Below are 17,527 nucleotides of genomic sequence, written 5' to 3'. Positions count from 1 at the left end.
TCTCTCTCAATTCAGTTCAAAGTGATTTATTGGCATGGGAAACATATGTACAGGGTTGTAATTATGTGTATTTGAAGTGTGAAAATAAAGAAACAGATATATACAGTTCCCTTTGTTCATATTTTGTATTCAGACCCTTTACTCAGCCTCAAGTTTTCTTGGGTATGACGCTACAAGCTTGACACACCTGTATTTGGGGATCTGCAGATCCTATCAAGCATTGTCAGGTTGGATGGGGAGGGTCGTTGCACAGCTATTTTCAGGTCTCTCCAGAGGTGTTCGATCGGGTTCAAGCCCAGGCTCTGGATGGGCCTCTCAATGACATTCATAGACTTGTCCCGAAGCCACTCAATCTAAGGTCCTGGCTCTCAAGAGAAGACAGGCTACGACGGCCTCTCTCAATATTAAGAATTCGCTCACTGATTCATTCTCTCTCTCTAGGCTACCTGCTACCCTCTCTCTCTCTCTGTGTTACCTGCTTCTCTCTCTATCTCATCATCACTGTCCCTCTCTCTGACCTTCATCACTGTCCCTCTCAGACCTTCATCACTGTCCCTCTCTCAGACCGTCATCACTGTCCCTCTCTCAGACCTTCATCACTGTCCCTCTCTGACCTTCATCACTGTCCCTCTCTCAGACCTTCATCACTGTCCCTCTCTCAAACCTTCATCACTGTCCCTCTCTCAAACATTCATCACTGTCCCTCTCTCAGACCTTCATCACTGTCACTCTCTCAGACGTTGATCACTGTCCCTCTCTCTGACCTTCATCACTGTCCCTCTCTGATTTTCATCACTGTCCCTCTCTCAAACCTTCATCACTGTCGCTCTCTCAAACCGTCATGACTGTCCCTCTCTCAGACCGTCATCACTGTCCCTCTCTCAGACCTTGATCACTGTCCCTCTATGACCTTCATCACTGTCCCTCTCTCAGACCTTCATCACTGTCACTCTCTCAGACGTTGATCACTGTCCCTCTCTCAGACCTTCATCACTGTCCCTCTCTGACATTCATCACTGTCCCTCTCTCAGACCTTCATCCCTGTCCCTCTCTGATTTTCATCACTGTCCCTCTCTCAAACCTACATCACTGTCCCTCTCTCAGACCTTCATCACTGTCCCTTTCTCAGACCTTCATCACTGTCCCTCTCTCAAACCTTCATCACTGTCGCTCTCTCAAACCGTCATGACTGTCCATCTCTCAGACCGTCATCACTGTCCCTCTCTCAGACCTTCATCACTGTCCCGCTCTCAAAACTTCATCACTGTCCCTCTCTGACCTTCATCACTGTCCCTCTGACCTTCATCACTGTCCCTCTCTCAAACCTTCATCACTGTCCCTCTCTGACCTTCATCCCTGTCCCTCTCTCAAACCTTAATCACTGTCCCTCTCTCAAACCTTCATCACTGTCGCTCTCTCAGACCGTCATCACTGTCCCTCTCTGACCTTCATCACTGTCCCTCTCTCAAACATTCATCACTGTCGCTCTCTCAGACCGTCATCACTGTCCCTCTCTCAGACCTTCATCACTGTCCCTCTCTGACCTTCATCACTGTCCCTCTCTCAAACTTTCATCACTGTCCCTCTCTGACATTCATCACTGTCCCTCTCTCAGACCTTCATCACCGTCCCGCTCTCAAATCTTCATCAATGTCCCTCTCTGACCTTCATTACTGTCCATCTGACCTTCATCACTGTCCCTCTCTCAGACCTTCATCACTGTCCCTCTCTGACCTTCATCACTGTCCCTCTCAGACCTTCATCACTGTCCCTCTCTCAGACCTTCACTGTCCCGCTCTCAAACCTTCATCACTGTCCCTCTCTGACCTTCATCACTGTCCCTCTCTCAGACTTTCATCACAGTCCTTCTCTCAGACCTTCATCACGGTCCCTCTCTGACCTTCATCACTGTTCCTCTCTCAGACCTTCATCACTGTCCCTCTCTGACCTTCATCACTGTCCCTTTCTCAGACCTTCATCACTGTTCCTCTCTCAGACTTTCATCACTGTCCCTATCTCAGACCTTCATCACTGTCCCTCTCTCAGACCTTCATCACTGTCCCTCTCTCAGACCTTCATCACTGTCCCTCTCTCATACCATACTGGAGCTGAGTCAGCGTCCCTGCTCCCTGACACGGACATAGATTGTATTTAGCCATTGTGTGTCATAACCTTAACATTATCATTAATAGTATCTACAAAAGAGGTTATCCTCAACATTATAATTCATAGTATCTACAACAGAGGTTATCTTCAACATTAACATTCATAGTATCTACAACAGAGGTTATTCTCAACATTATATTTCATAGTATCTACAACAGAGGTTATCTTCAACATTAACATTCATAGTATCTACAACAGAGGTTATTCTCAACATTATCATTCATAGTATCTATATAACAGAGGTTATCGTCAACATTAACATTCATAGTATCTATGGAAGGTTATTCTCAACATGATCATTCATAGCATCTATATAACAGAGGTTATCGTCAACATTACTATTCATAGTATCTATATGAGGTTATTCTCAACATTATCATTCATAGTATCTATAGAAGGTTATTCTCAACATGATCATTCATAGTATCTATATAACAGAGGTTATCGTCAACATTACTATTCATAGTATCTATATGAGGTTATCCTCAACATTATCATTCCTAGTTATGCTCCAACCATGGAGAGATATAGGTTACCATTCTCCTACTGATCTGTTTCTCCCACTAGGTCTATTACATGTTTTTATTAGATCCATGGTATGTTACTGAACAACTACTATTAGGCTATAACATGGAATTAGAAGATTGCCTGTCCTTAACCCCCACTGGGCACACTGGTTGAATCAACATTATATCCCTGTCATTGAAATTAAATTACATTGCAAAGTAGAATATAATTGAATTCTGTGCCCAGTGGGCCACTTTTTCACAGTTTAGTCATGTAACCACATTTTAAATGACAGGAAGTTGAGATTCTTTTGATTTCACAGTGTGTAGACAGACCTATGATCATTATTAGCAGCAGTTCGAGACGAATGTTTGAAGCCCTGTAGCATAGCCCATTATGTACAGTCCAGTTCTCTACAGTTCTAGGTGTTGGATTTCAGTCTGATAAAATGGGAATTTCCGATATCGTTAGATAGTCTTTGTTTTTGCTCTTAGTTGTTTGTATATCTGTTATCGCACCGCTCCACTCTGGCGGGGGTCCGTCCGACGCTGCAGTTATTTTTTACAGAGCGCGCAAGGAACCTCCACTTGTCCTACGTCACAACACGTAACGTTACACGGGTTTCTTCTCTTTCTGCTGCAGAGTTGAAACAAGGTGTCGGGTTAAGACGGCACGACTATAAAGGAGAGGGGCAGGCAGGCTGGACACAACCAAATAGATAGACCGTCTGAAAGTAAGGAGAATATCGGAATTTTTAGGCTAAACACATCTCAACTTTTTATTCCCAGCGGTGCATTGTGTTTCCAAACGATGTTCTCTTTAATATGTATTTAAATGGATAACCAATAGTTCATGTATTAATATGGGAATTGTATTTTTCCCTTGTTCGTTTCTGTTAATTGGAAATAGTTTATTTATTTTCTATGTTTGCGTTGCAAAGTGGATTGTATTTACCACGAAGATGGATAAATGTCTGATTTGATCATATCTGTACTTTTAGGTGTTGAAACAACGAGTGGCAGAATGACGGTTTGTTGTGAGTCGTGTGAAAGTCCATGGAGCAGTGAGCGCTGCTCCTCTCATCTGTTCAGCGGGGAGACAGAAAGCCGCCTGGGACTCTGCAAGAGATTCAGGTTAGTGCAGCCAGACTGGCTCCATCCGTGCGCGGCTTCTAGTGGTCAAACCGCTACAATCTGGACTCAGGGGTGGCAATAACATACTACTGTACATACCATACCTTGGTATATATTAACTTGTGGATGTCATTCATCCAGTTTGTTTGCTATGTTTCTAATTACAATTTGTGTGTTATGTTATGAATTACGATTCATACAATATGTTACGAATTTGCAATACTTATAAGTTATGAATTCCAATTTGTTGTGGCTGGTGTTAGCTAGGGAAAGAGGAGCGTTTGCAGTCCAGCCTCCTGCTTTCTGTCTGACACCCACGCTCTCTGATGCTGCCTCTGGCTCTACCAACAAAAACCGGCTAGAGAGCTCTCTTCTCTACTGATAAAACCGGCTGATCACACAGAGCAGCTAGAGATCTCTCTTCTCTACCTCAGATAGACAGAGCCACATACAGCAACAGTTGTTTCCATAGGAACCACAGAAGCTCACACTTTAGCAAACTGCTATCCATCCCCATCCAGTCTGTGGCTAGGGTACACCGCCTTTCCTTCAGTATGGCACAGTGAGATTCCGGAAAGTAACACATTTTCTCAGTTCTGACTTTGGATTATTGTTGCCATGTAACAAAGAGCAGCTGTTCACTAGACTGAGAGAGACTAGGAAGAGTTTGGACGTAGTAGGATACCCTGTGCTCAGTTCTACCTCTGCCCTCTCTGGGCCGTCATATCCTGACCTGTGAACATGGTGTTGCTACGCAGGTCTACTAAGGGAGCGTCTAAAGCCAGGAGGGACCAGATCAACTCTGAGATCAGGAACATGAGAACTCTGCTCCCCATCCCTCAGGAGGACCAGGACAGACTGTCATACCTCCACAGCATGGCGGTTATCACAGCATACATCAGGAAGAGCTTTCTGTATAAGGGTGAGTACAAAACCAGGAGAGGAACTGTCATGCACGTAACCACTAGAACACTTGAAAGTACGGAACCAGTAGGACATTCCCATCTTTAAGAATGGATGTATTTGTATGTGTATTTATTATGGATCCCCATTAGTTCCTGTTGCCAAGGCAGCAGCTACTCTTCCTGGGGTTTATTATGGATCCCCATTAGTTCCTGCCAAGGCAGCAGCTACTCTTCCTGGGGTTTATTATGGATCCCCATTAGTTCCTGCCAAGGCAGCAGCTACTCTTCCTGGGGTTTATTATGGATCCCCATTAATTCCTGTCAAGACAGCATCTACTATTCCTGGGGTTTATTATGGATCCCCATTAGTTCCTGCTAAGGCAGCAGCTACTCTTCCTGGGGTTTATTATGGATCCCCATTAGTTCCTGCCAAGACAGCAGCTACTCTTCCTGGGGTCCAACACATTAAGGCACTTACATTACAGATAAAACAGTACATCATATAACATTATCATCATTAACAGCATTGATGTGAATCACACTGCTGCTCTTTCATTTAGTTATTTGTGCCTTACGGATTGTGGTTGTTGTGGATGGCAATCTGTAGTTAGTACATCCATGTTTGGACTTATAAATGATATATATGAATGTAAAGATATAATTTAATCGTATTATTATACGTAGTAGAAAGCATTAGAAGGAGCCGACATAACCAACCCATGAAGTAAAATTGAACATCCATATATGGCCAGCTATGTAACCTTTAACATTGATTTATCCTGCAATAGATGTCGTTCAATTGGTAACATACATTCTTGTCTTCTTCTAGTGCCTCTTAATTAAGGGAAAATACATCTAAAAGTAACTGAATGTTGTCAGATTACATTTGGGTTTGGGTAATCCAAAAGTTACTGATTATAATTTTGGACAGGTAACTAGTAACTGTAAAGGAACTACATTTAAAAAGTAACCTACCCAAACCCAGTTAGAACTGTCGGACATTTTCAACTTGAAGAATGGATGCTGAGGCGTCTTAGAACTGGTGATTGGAACGTCCTGTCAATTTAAACATGTATTTTTACCAGTATATCTTCCAAGGTCTTGTGATGGATCCATACCTACTGAGACCTGTGATGTTGTGATGGATCCATACCTACTGAGACCTGTGATGTTGTGATGGATCCATACCTACTGAGACCTGTGATGTTGTGATGGATCCATACCTACTGAGACCTGTGATGTTGTGATGGATCCATACCTACTGAGACCTGTGATGTCGTGATGGATCCATACCTACTGAGACCTGTGATGTTGTGATGGATCCATACCTACTGAGACCTGTGATGTTGTGATGGATCCATACCTACTGAGACCTGTGATGTTGTGATGGATCCATACCTACTGAGACCTGTGATGTTGTGATGGATCCATACCTACTGAGACCTGTGATGTTGTGATGGATCCATACCTACTGAGACCTGTGATGTTGTGATGGATCCATACCTACTGAGACCTGTGATGTCGTGATGGATCCATACCTACTGAGACCTGTGATGTTGTGATGGATCCATACCTACTGAGACCTGTGATGTTGTGATGGATCCATACCTACTGAGACCTGTGATGTTGTGATGGATCCATACCTACTGAGACCTGTGATGTTGTGATGGATCCATACCTACTGAGACCTGTGATGTCGTGATGGATCCATACCTACTGAGACCTGTGATGTTGTGATGGATCCATACCTACTGAGACCTGTGATGTTGTGATGGATCCATACCTACTGAGACCTGTGATGTTGTGATGGATCCATACCTACTGAGACCTGTGATGTTGTGATGGATCCATACCTACTGAGACCTGTGATGTTGTGATGGATCCATACCTACTGAGACCTGTGATGTTGTGATGGATCCATACCTACTGAGTTCTCTGTGATGTTGTGATGAAACTAATCCTGAGTTGTATTTCTTCCGCTTCCAGGATTATCAGCTGATCAGAGTCGTCTCTCCTCTTCCTCCTCCTATCCTCTGTACGAGACCTTCCTCCCAGCCGTGCAAGGTTTCATTCTGATCCTCTCCTCCCGGGGCAGGCTGGTCTACGTCTCTGAGAACGTCTCTGATTACCTGGGGCTCTCCATGGTGAGTACCAACCTTATGAAGACCTGGCGTCCAAAATATATGGAATTGTATAGGAAATTGAACATTGTTTTTCTGTGGTTGTGTGACATCACATCTGCTGTGTTACTGAATGCTGTGTAGGGCAGGGTGTTAGTCACTAAAGTTGATCCTTTCTTCTTCTCTCTTATAGGTTGATGTTCTTCAGGGAGACACATTCTATGACCTGGTGGAGAGTCAGGACGTGGAGACAGTTAGATCTAACCTGGAGACAGACAACACAACGTCAACTGGTAAGAGACTATACTATCTAAAGGAAAATCAAATAAAATGAACAGATTTAAGAGCTCATGAAACCCAATGGAGGACGGGACTGATCTCATGTTATTGTTCTGTTCCCCAGCAGAGAGGAGTTTTGTGTGTCGGATGCACACCTCCAAGGCCTTCAGACTAGAGTACGGTAACTGCTGTTCTATAATGGTCCGAGGACGCTACCAGACCATCCCACAATCCCCCCAGTCCACGCCCACATCCTCCCCAGACCGTGGCCGATCTGGCCTCCCTGTGGAGAGGGTGTTCTTGGCTCTCTGCACACCCACAGTGAACCACCTGGGCAACAGAATCTTCTCCTCCTGCTCCTCCTCCTTCACCAGCCTCCATAGACCAGACATGAGCTTCAGTCACCTGGACGAAAGTGTTGTGTTTTACTTGGGCTACTCATCGGAGGAGCTGATTGGTCGATCGTGGTACAGCCTCCTCCACCCTGAAGACCTCTCCTTGAGTGCCTACTCACATAAGAGTCTGAGTAAGTAGAACACATTAAAACTACCCTTGATACTATACTCAGCAAAAAAAGAAATGCCCTCTCACTGTCAACTGCGTTTATTTTCAGCTAACTTAACATATGTAAATATTTGTATGAACAGAACAAGACTCAACAACTGAGACATAAACTGAACAAGTTCCACAGACACGTGACTAACAGAAATGGAATAATGTGTCCTTGAACAAAGGGGGGGTCAAAATCAAAAGTAACAGTCAGTATTTTGTGTGGCCACCAGCTGCATTAAGTACTGCAGTGCATCTCCTCCTCTAGGACTGCACCAAATTTGCCAGTTCTTGCTGTGAGATGTTACCCCACTCTTCCACCAAGGCACCTGCAAGTTCCTGGACATTTCTTGGGGAAATGGCCCTCGCCCTCACCCTCTGATCCAACAGGTCCCAGACGTGCTCAATGGGATTGAGATCCGGGCTTTTCGCTGGCCATGGCAGAATGGCAGAACACTGACATTCCTGTCTTGCAGGACATCACGGACAGAACAAGCAGTATGGCTGGTGGCATTGTCATGCTGGAGGGTCATGTCAGGATGAGTCTGCAGGAAGGGTACCACATAAGGGAGGAGGATGTCTTCCCTGTAACGCACAGCTTTGAGATTGCCTGCAATGACAACAAGCTCAGTCCGATGATGCTGTGAAACACCGCCCCAGAACATGACAGACACTCCACCTCAAATCTATCCCGCTCCAGAGTACAGGCCTCGGTGTAACGCTCAATCCTTCGACGATAAACGTGAATCCGACCATCACCCCTGGTGAGACAAAACCGTGACTCATCAGCACTTAATGCCAGTCCTGTCTGGTTCAGCGACGGTGGGTTTGTGCCCATAGGCAAAGTTGTTGCTGGTGATGTCTGGTGAGGACCTGCCTTACTACAACAAACCTACAAGCCCTCAGTCCAGCCTCTCAGAGCCTATTGCGGACAGACTGAGCACTGATGGAGGGATTGTGCGTTCCTGGTGTAACTCGGGCAGTTGTTGTTGCTATCCTGTACCTGTCCCGCAGGTGTGATGTTTGAATGTATGGATCCTGTGCAGGTGTTGTTACACGTGGTCTGCCACTGCGAGGATGATCAGCTGTCCGTCCTGTCTCCCTGTAGCACTGTCTTAGGCATTTCACAGTACGGACATTGCAATTTATTGCCCTTGCACCATGCCTAAGGCACGTTCAAGCAGATGAGCAGGGACCCTGGGCATCTTTCTCTTGGTGTTTTTCAGAGTCAGTAGAAAGGCCTCTTTAGTGTCCTAGGTTTTCATAATTGTGACCTTAATTGCCTACCGTCTGTAAGCTGTTAGTGTCTTAACGAGCGTTCCACAGGTGCATGTTCAATAATTGTTCACGGTTCATTGAACAAGCATGGGAAACAGTGTTTAAACCCTTTACAATGAAGATCTGTGAAGTTATTTGGATTTTTACAAATTATCTTTGAAAGACAGGGTTCTGAAAAAGGAACGAGTTTACATAATACTACATTATACCCGTTATGCTATATTCTAACATATTTTAACAAATAACAATGACGAACCCAAATGGAAGCATCTCACGCATCTCACGTTGTTATGTATGAACTCCTTAGTGTAAGATGCTAGAGAAATATAGTGGACATTATAGTAATGCTTTTCTGTCCTCTCCTCACCCAGTGCAGGCAGACGAGGGTAGGCAGGTGGAGATGGTTCTGAGGCTCCAACACAGCGACCTCTCATGGTCCTGGATCTACACTAGAGCCGCTAAGCATTCTGGGAACCAGGAATTGAGCTGCTGTAACTACATTATCAGGTACTAGATGCTCTGAATGCTTTCATGATTTTAACTGCAGTCTTCAGCATATGTCTGTGTATGTACAGTTTGATTATTGTTTTGTCTTTAAACAAAAAAAATGAAATAATAAAAAGAGATGTGTAGTAATAATTGTAGTTGCCTGTATTGAGTAACTTTGCTCTGAGAGACTGGAGTAACTTGTATTCTTTCCTTCACAGTGAAACAGAAGCCATGTATCTGAGGAAAAACATCCACAGCGATGCTTTCAGAGCCTCTCCTCCTCAGCCCTACTGCCCCTCTCCCACCCCCCAGCTGACCCAGAGCTGTTGCCCCACCAGGGACCTAAAGAGACAGAGAGAATTCAGCCAGTGCAGTAGTATATCTGAGACTGAGAACAGGTCTAAGACCAGTAGGAGACAGAGAGCAGAGTCTAATGCTGTGTTCTACGTGACATCATGTAGCTCCTCCTCCCAGGCCTCACCTGTCGCCGCCTTCTCCACCCCTCCCTACAGCCCCACCTCCTCCCACTACAACTCCTCCCTCTCTCCAGCACAGCAGGACGACACCAGCTCTGACTCTCTGTTGGATGTGTATGGCTACACAGAGAACTTAACCTCCTACTACCATTGCCCTGAGGGAGGGACTGAGGTAGGGACTGGGCCTTCCTGCCTCCTCTCCCCCTCTAGGTCCTTCCAGCCCGGCTCGGAGCAGTCCTTCCACCAGGGTATCTTCAGCCAGACTGACGCATTCTCTCCTCAGTCCTGCCCTTCTTCTCCCCAGCATGATTGCCCAGCATGCCCTGCTGATGCCCGGCTGGTCCCTGACTGTCTATCTGTATCAGACCTGTTAGAGAGTTCAGCAGACTGCCCCATCACCATCCATACTGAAGACTACAGCCTCTCGGTTCAGCCACAAGGTGGTGCCACCAGTCCATACAGCCTCTCGGTTCAGCCACAAGGTGATGCCACCAGTCCATACAGCCTCTCGGTTCAGCCACAAGGTGGTGCCACCAGTCCATACAGCCTCTCTGTTCAGCCACAAGGTGATGCCACCAGTCCATACAGCCTCTCGGTTCAGCCACAAGGTGATGCCACCAGTCCATACAGCCTCTCGGTTCAGCCACAAGGTGATGCCACCAGTCCATACAGCCTCTCGGTTCAGCCACAAGGTGATGCCACCAGTCCATACAGCCTCTCGGTTCAGCCTCTAGGTGGTGCCACCAGTCCATACAGCCTCTCGGTTCAGCCACAAGGTGATGCCACCAGTCCATACAGCCTCTCGGTTCAGCCACAAGGTGATGCCACCAGTCCATACAACCTCTCGGTTCAGCCACAAGGTGGTGCCACCAGGACATACCAGAGCCACCATATACCTCAAACTGTCGCTCCTCCTATTGGAGGCCTGCTGACCCCTAACCCCTCCCCGACCTCCGACCTCTCCTTCCTCTACAGTGACAGAGACAAGGTAGAGATCAGTATCCTAGCCCAGCAGATCTCCTCTCTGGCCTCCAGCTTCGACCTGTTCAACACCCTGAGCCCCATCCAGACCCCACGTCAGCCCAGCTCAGAACCCCTTCCCTGGGCACAGCTCCCAGGCCACTCCCCTGTCCCCCTCCGCATCAAGCCAGAGCTGGTCCTGGATGAGGGAGTGTTTGATAGTCTCCTGAAGGATCTGAGCATGGTTCAGGGACCTGGGAGTCTGTCTCACTGCTACCAACCTCAGGACCCTTCCACCCTGGCTCTGTCTTCTCTAGTGGACCCTCTATCCATGGAGCAGTCATCCCGCTCTCTCTCCCTCCCCCTGGAACTCCCCTCATCCCTCTCTCTCTCCCTCCCCCTGCAACACCCCTCGTCCCCCTCTTTCTCCCTCCCCCTGGACCCATTTCACCCTAACCTGGATCCCTTCTCTCTGAGGACAAGCTGTCATAATCAGACCTCTGAGTTGCATCAACTCAACCTGCCCCACAGTCTGCATCAAGGTGATTTATAACACATTATACACATTATATAATAACATGCATGTATTAATACCAATAATGACAGGAATTATTTTAACATGGTAGTTGTGGTTGGGGGGGATGAGTCATTCCTGTGTGTTGTCTGACTGACTCTTATTTGAGTAAATCCTTGAGTTGATTGTTGAAATGACACTAACATGACGTTACCATTCTATTTCAGATGGGCTTGTTGAAGAATCCATGTACTGATGTGAGTCTAAATAGACTTACAGTACTAGCCCTCGTATGGCATATTGTCATGACTACCAAGTCTTCCAGCCAGAGTCCAAAATGAAGACTTTTAAAATAATAAATACCATTTAAAGACTTCTACAATATTTAGTAGTTGGTACTTTTCAAGGGAGCATGTTTCCCAAATATCTATTATTTTTGTAAATTAAATTGTGATGAGAGGAAGTGAATGTTATCCAGTGGACCAAACTGCTGAGGAGCTTGTTACTATGTTGTTGTTGTGTTAACTATATTGATACCTGTTGAATGCTGTAATTCACCATCTGTGTTGATGATGATGTTGTCCTGATTCTGGTAGCATTGTACTGCACTGTTACCATCTAGAAAACTGACGATCAGATATGTAGAATTGATGTTTCTGTGAATGTCGAGGGACCGTGATGATGATTTACTACTGAGCACTTTCTGGATGTGTTTGAGCTTTTTGAGATAATGTCACATGTGGGACGCGACGTGGAGACCTCCTCCCAGAGGAGGTTGAAGCAGAATAGTAGATTCTAAAATGCGACCCAAATGACACACAATTCCCTGTATAGTGCACTACTTTTGACCAGAGCCCTATGGAGATATAGGGTGCCATTTGAGAAACATCCATAGGTGTTAAAAAGATAATGAAGTAACTACCTCAGTAATGCCACTACATTCATTCCTAGCCTGAAACTACTGTTTAGTAAGTGTGTGTATTTATTGGTAGAGTTGACTGTTATACATATTGTTTCATTCCCGTGTTTGTCTACTAGTTGTGCTACTGAAAACTCTTTGTTTGTAACCATTGGTAACCATTATTCAGTACATTTGTCTTGAATACATATGTTGTGTTGATAAAATTATGCTTGGTTGGATGTAATTGTACAAAAGCAAAGTATTTTTGCAATTGGTTTTCAAATTTTTAAAATGCAAGTTATTAAAACGCATAAAATATGATTGTGATATCTTAGTTATGACAAAATAAAAAAGCTACAAGACAAGATATGATCACAATAACTAGCTGTATCTCATGAATTAGAAGAACAGGCAGAGATGTGTTTTAAAGCTGATTAAAGCCGTATGAATGTGCTTGCCTGGGCCCATCAGGAGGCAGGTTTCCATTGGCCCATCAGGAGGCAGGTTTCCATTGGCCCATCAGGAGACATGTTTCCATTGGCCCATCAGAAGGCAGGTTTCCATTGGCCCATCAGGAGGCAGGTTTCCATTGTCCCATCAGGAGGCAGGTTTCCATTGGCCCATAAGGAGGCAGGTTTCCATTGGCCCATAAGGAGGCAGGTTTCCATTGGCCCATCAGGAGACATGTTTCCATTGGCCCATTAGGAGGCAGGTTTCCATTGGCCCATAAGGAGGCAGGTTTCCATTTATTTTATTCCGCAAAAAAGTGTCGCAAAAAAACCCACATTGAGACATATGTAATGGAAACGGCAGATAGAGGAGACATATGTAATGGAAACGGCAGATAGAGGAGACATATGTAATGGAAACGGCAGATAGAGGAGACATATGTAATGGAAACGGCAGATAGAGGAGACATATGTAATGGAAACGGCAGATAGAGGAGACATGTAATGGAAACGGCAGATAGAGGAGACATATGTAATGGAAACGGCAGATAGAGGAGACATGTAATGGAAACGGCAGATAGAGGAGACATGTGTAATGGAATCGGCAGATAGAGGAGACATATGTAATGGAATCGGCAGATAGAGGAGACATATGTAATGGAAACGGCAGATAGAGGAGACATATGTAATGGAATCGGCAGATAGAGGAGACATATGTAATGGAAACGGCAGATAGAGGAGACATATGTAATGGAATCGGCAGATAGAGGAGACATGTGTAATGGAATCGGCAGATAGAGGAGACATATGTAATGGAATCGGCAGATAGAGGAGACATGTGTAATGGAAACGGCAGATAGAGGAGACATATGTAATGGAATCGGCAGATAGAGGAGACATATGTAATGGAAACGGCAGATAGAGGAGACATATGTAATGGAATCGGCAAATAGAGGAGACATATGTAATGGAAACGGCAGATAGAGGAGACATATGTAATATAAACGGTAGATAGAGGAGACATATGTAATGGAAACGGCAGATAGAGACATTTCTTAAGATCAAAAACATTTTTATCCAAAGCCTCCCGGGTGGTGCAGTGGTTAAAGGCGCTGTACTGCAGCGCCAGCTGTGCCACCAGAGACTCTGGGTTCGCGCCCAGGCTCTGCAACCGGCCGCGACTGGGAGGTCTGTGGGGCGACGCACAATTGGCCCAGCGTCGTCTGGGTTAGGGAGGGTTTGGCCGGTAGGGATATCCTTGACTCATCGCGCACCAGCGACTCCAGTGGCGGGCCGGGCGCAGTGCGTGCTAACCAAGGTTGCCAGGTGTACGGTGTTTCCTCCGACACATTGGTGCAGCTGGCTTCCGGGTTGGCTGCGTGCTGTGTTAAGAAGCAGTGCGGCTTGGTTGGGTTGTGTATCGGAGGACTTTCAACCTTCGTCTCTCCCGAGCCCGTACGGGAGTTGTAGCGATGAGACAAGATAGTAAGTCCCGAGACGAGGTAAAGGATGGACTGAAAGCTGCTGACATGAGATTTGACACATTATTTGTGTTGTCTACTACTAATATCTTGCTGCCTGTGGAGATGTGCTTGACAATCTGGACCCTCTATTTCTGAAACTATCCGCCGCCATTGTCGCAACCCCTATTACCAGCCTGTTCAACCTCTCTTTCATATCGTCTGAGATCCCCAAGGAAAGCTGCCGCGGTCATCCCCCTCTTCAAAGGGGACCCAAACTGTTACAGACCTATATCCATCCTGCCCTGCCTATCTAAGGTCCTCGAAAGCCAAGTCAACAAACAGATCACTGACCATCTCGAATCCCACCGTACCTTCTCCGCTGTGCAATCTGGTTTCCGAGCCGGTCACAGGTGCATCAGCCACGCTCAAGGTACTAAACGATATCATAACCGCCATCGATAAAATACAGTACTGTGCAGCCGTCTTCATCGACCTTGCCAAGGCATTCGACTCTGTCAATCACCATATTCTTATCGGCAGACTCAGTAGCCTCGGTTTTTCTGATGACTGCCTTGCCTGGTTCACCAACTACTTTGCAGACAGAGTTCAGTGTGTCAAATCGGGGGAGGCATGCTGTCCGGTCCTCTGCCAGTCTCTTTGGGGGTGCCACAGGGTTCAATTCTCGGGCCGACTCTTTTCTCTGTATATATCAATGATGTTGCTCTTGCTGCGGGAGATTCCCTGATCCACCTCTACGCAGACGACACCATTCTGTATACTTCCGGCCCGTCCTTGGACACTGTGCTATCCAACCTCCAAACGAGCTTCAATGCCATACAACACTCCTTCCGTGACCTCCAACTGCTCTTAAACGCTAGTAAAACCAAATGCATGCTTTTCAACCGTTCGCTGCCTGCACCCGCACGCCCGACTAGCATCACCACCCTGGATGGTTCCGACCTAGAATATGTGGACATCTATAAGTACCTAGGTGTCTGGCTAGACTGTAAACTCTCCTTCCAGACTCATATCAAACATCTCCAATCTAAAATCAAATCTAGAATCGGCTTTCTATTCCGCAACAAAGCCTCCTTCACTCACGCCGCCAAACTTACCCTAGTAAAACTGACTATCCTACCAATCCTCGACTTCGGCGATGTCATCTACAAAATAGCTTCCAATACTCTACTCAGCAAACTGGATGCAGTTTATCACAGTGCCCTCCGTTTTGTTACTAAAGCACATTATACCACCCACCACTGCGACCTGTATGCTCTAGTCGGCTGGCCCTCGCTACATATTCGTCGCCAGACCCACTGGCTCCAGGTCATCTACAAGTCCATGCTAGGTAAAGCTCCGCCTTATCTCAGTTCACTGGTCACGATGGCAACACCCACCCGTAGCACGCGCTCCAGCAGGTGTATCTCACTGATCATCCATAAAGCCAACACCTAATTTGGCCGCCTTTCGTTCAAGTTCTCTGCTGCCTGTGACTGGAACGAATTGCAAAAATCGCTGAAGTTGGAGACTTTTATTTCCCTCACCAACTTCAAACATCTGCTATCTGAGCAGCTGACCGATCGCTGCAGCTGTACATGGTCTATCGGTAAATAGCCCACCCAACTTTACCTACCTCATCCCCGTACTGTTTCTATTTATTTACTTTTCTGCTCTTTTGCACACCAATATCTCTACCTGCACATGACCATCTGATCATTTATCACTCCAGTGTTAATCTGCAATATTGTAATTATTCGCCTACCTCCTCATGCCTTTTGCACACAATGTATATAGACTCTTTTTTTCCTACTGCGTTATTGACTTGATAATTGTTTACTCCATGTGTAACTCTGTGTTGTCTGTTCACACTGCTATGCTTTATCTTGGCCAGGTCGCAGTTGCAAATGAGAACTTGTTCTCAACTAGCCTACCTGGTTAAATAAAGGTGAAATAAAATACATTTAAAAAATGTCTACTAATATTGTTCTATGGGTATTAGCTTGGGTATATCAAGCTCTCCCTCACCTTGTCACTGTAGCTGCTCTTGTCACTGTAGCTCCTCACTGTACTGCAGCTCTCCCTCACCTTGTCACTGTAGCTCCTCACTGTACTGCAGCTCTCCCTCACCTTGTCACTGTAGCTGCTCACTGTACTGCAGCTCTCCCTCACCGTGTCACTGTAGCTCCTCACTGTACTGCAGCTCTTCCTCACCGTGTCACTGTAGCTCCTCACTGTACTGCAGCTCTCCCTCACCATGTCACTGTAGCTCCTCACTGTACTGCAGCTCTCCCTCACCTTGTCACTGTAGCTCCTCACTGTACTGCAGCTCTCCCTCACCTTGTCACTGTAGCTCCTCACTGTACTGCAGCTCTCCCTCACCTTGTCACTGTAGCTCCTCACTGTACTGCAGCTCTCCCTCACCTTGTCACTGTAGCTGCTCACTGTACTGCAGCTCTCCCTCACCTTGTCACTGTAGCTCCTCACTGTACTGCAGCTCTCCCTCACCTTGTCACTGTAGCTCCTCAACGTACTGCAGCTCTCCCTCACCTTGTCACTGTAGCTCCTCACTGTACTGCAGCTCTCCCTCACCTTGTCACTGTAGCTCCTCACTGTACTGCAGCTTCGCCTCACCGTGTCACTGTACTCGTCACTGTACTGCAGCTCTCCCTCACCGTGTCACTGTAGCTCCTCACTGTACTGCAGCTCTCCCTCATCTTGTCACTGTAGCTGCTCACTGTGTCACTTTGGTTTCTATTGAAGCTTTTTGAGAGGACAAATAGTTTGTTTGGACCACAGTCACAGCTAACCACTAACTCTATTCTCTATCCTAACCTGCCAGCGGTCTGAACGTAACAGCGTTTAGTCCAATGTTTAACCGCTAGATGGGGTCAGAGTTCAAACTCGGAGCGCCATACTGGGTTCAAGGGTTCTCTATTTGAATCAAGTCTATAGCTCTCTGGTCCAAACTGTAGGTGTCTTACTGCGATTAGCTATGGCTGACCTATAGGCATGTTACTGCAAAGCAACACTGTTCAAAACAGCATTAATGGACAGAGTAAATCACAGGCTGTGTCCCTGGCTAAAGTGTTGAATCAAATCTGTTGTGTGTTTAAGAAACTATTCTATGCCAGCCCAACAAACATTTCTACACGACTTGTGCATCAACCCCTCCTTTATTGACCAAGGAAGTAAGGCTAAGTTTCAAATCAACATAATTAGTTTGTTATTTCAGTAGGCGACACAAACACTTTGAAGTAGATGAGTGAAACCAAATGGAAATACAATATACTGGTCCTACAGTACTCAGGGTGTCCACCCACTCTGCAGGGTGAAAATAC

General features: G+C 46.0%; 1 protein-coding gene across 2 annotated transcripts; it reads left to right on the top strand.

Moving 5' to 3' along the window:
• Positions 1 to 253: 253 nt before the first annotated feature.
• On the top strand, positions 254 to 12,655 carry npas4l (neuronal PAS domain protein 4 like). Of its 2 annotated transcripts, XM_036945886.1 has the most exons (9): positions 254 to 3,406; positions 3,674 to 3,806; positions 4,565 to 4,728; positions 6,698 to 6,855; positions 7,025 to 7,124; positions 7,235 to 7,636; positions 9,309 to 9,444; positions 9,645 to 11,404; positions 11,604 to 12,655. In XM_036945886.1, exons 2-9 carry the CDS (start codon positions 3,697 to 3,699, stop codon positions 11,630 to 11,632), a joined length of 2,859 nt encoding a protein of 952 aa, XP_036801781.1. In that variant the 5' UTR covers positions 254 to 3,406; positions 3,674 to 3,696; the 3' UTR covers positions 11,633 to 12,655. The 2 variants fall into 2 exon arrangements, with proteins under 2 accessions (XP_036801781.1, XP_036801780.1); XM_036945885.1 differs by having other exon boundaries at positions 254 to 3,806.
• Positions 12,656 to 17,527: the final 4,872 nt, after the last annotated feature.

This window comes from Oncorhynchus mykiss, chromosome 16, assembly GCF_013265735.2.
Source record: "Oncorhynchus mykiss isolate Arlee chromosome 16, USDA_OmykA_1.1, whole genome shotgun sequence".
Taxonomy (NCBI): Eukaryota; Metazoa; Chordata; class Actinopteri; order Salmoniformes; family Salmonidae; genus Oncorhynchus; species Oncorhynchus mykiss.
This window is presented reverse-complemented; position numbering and strand designations above follow the sequence as displayed.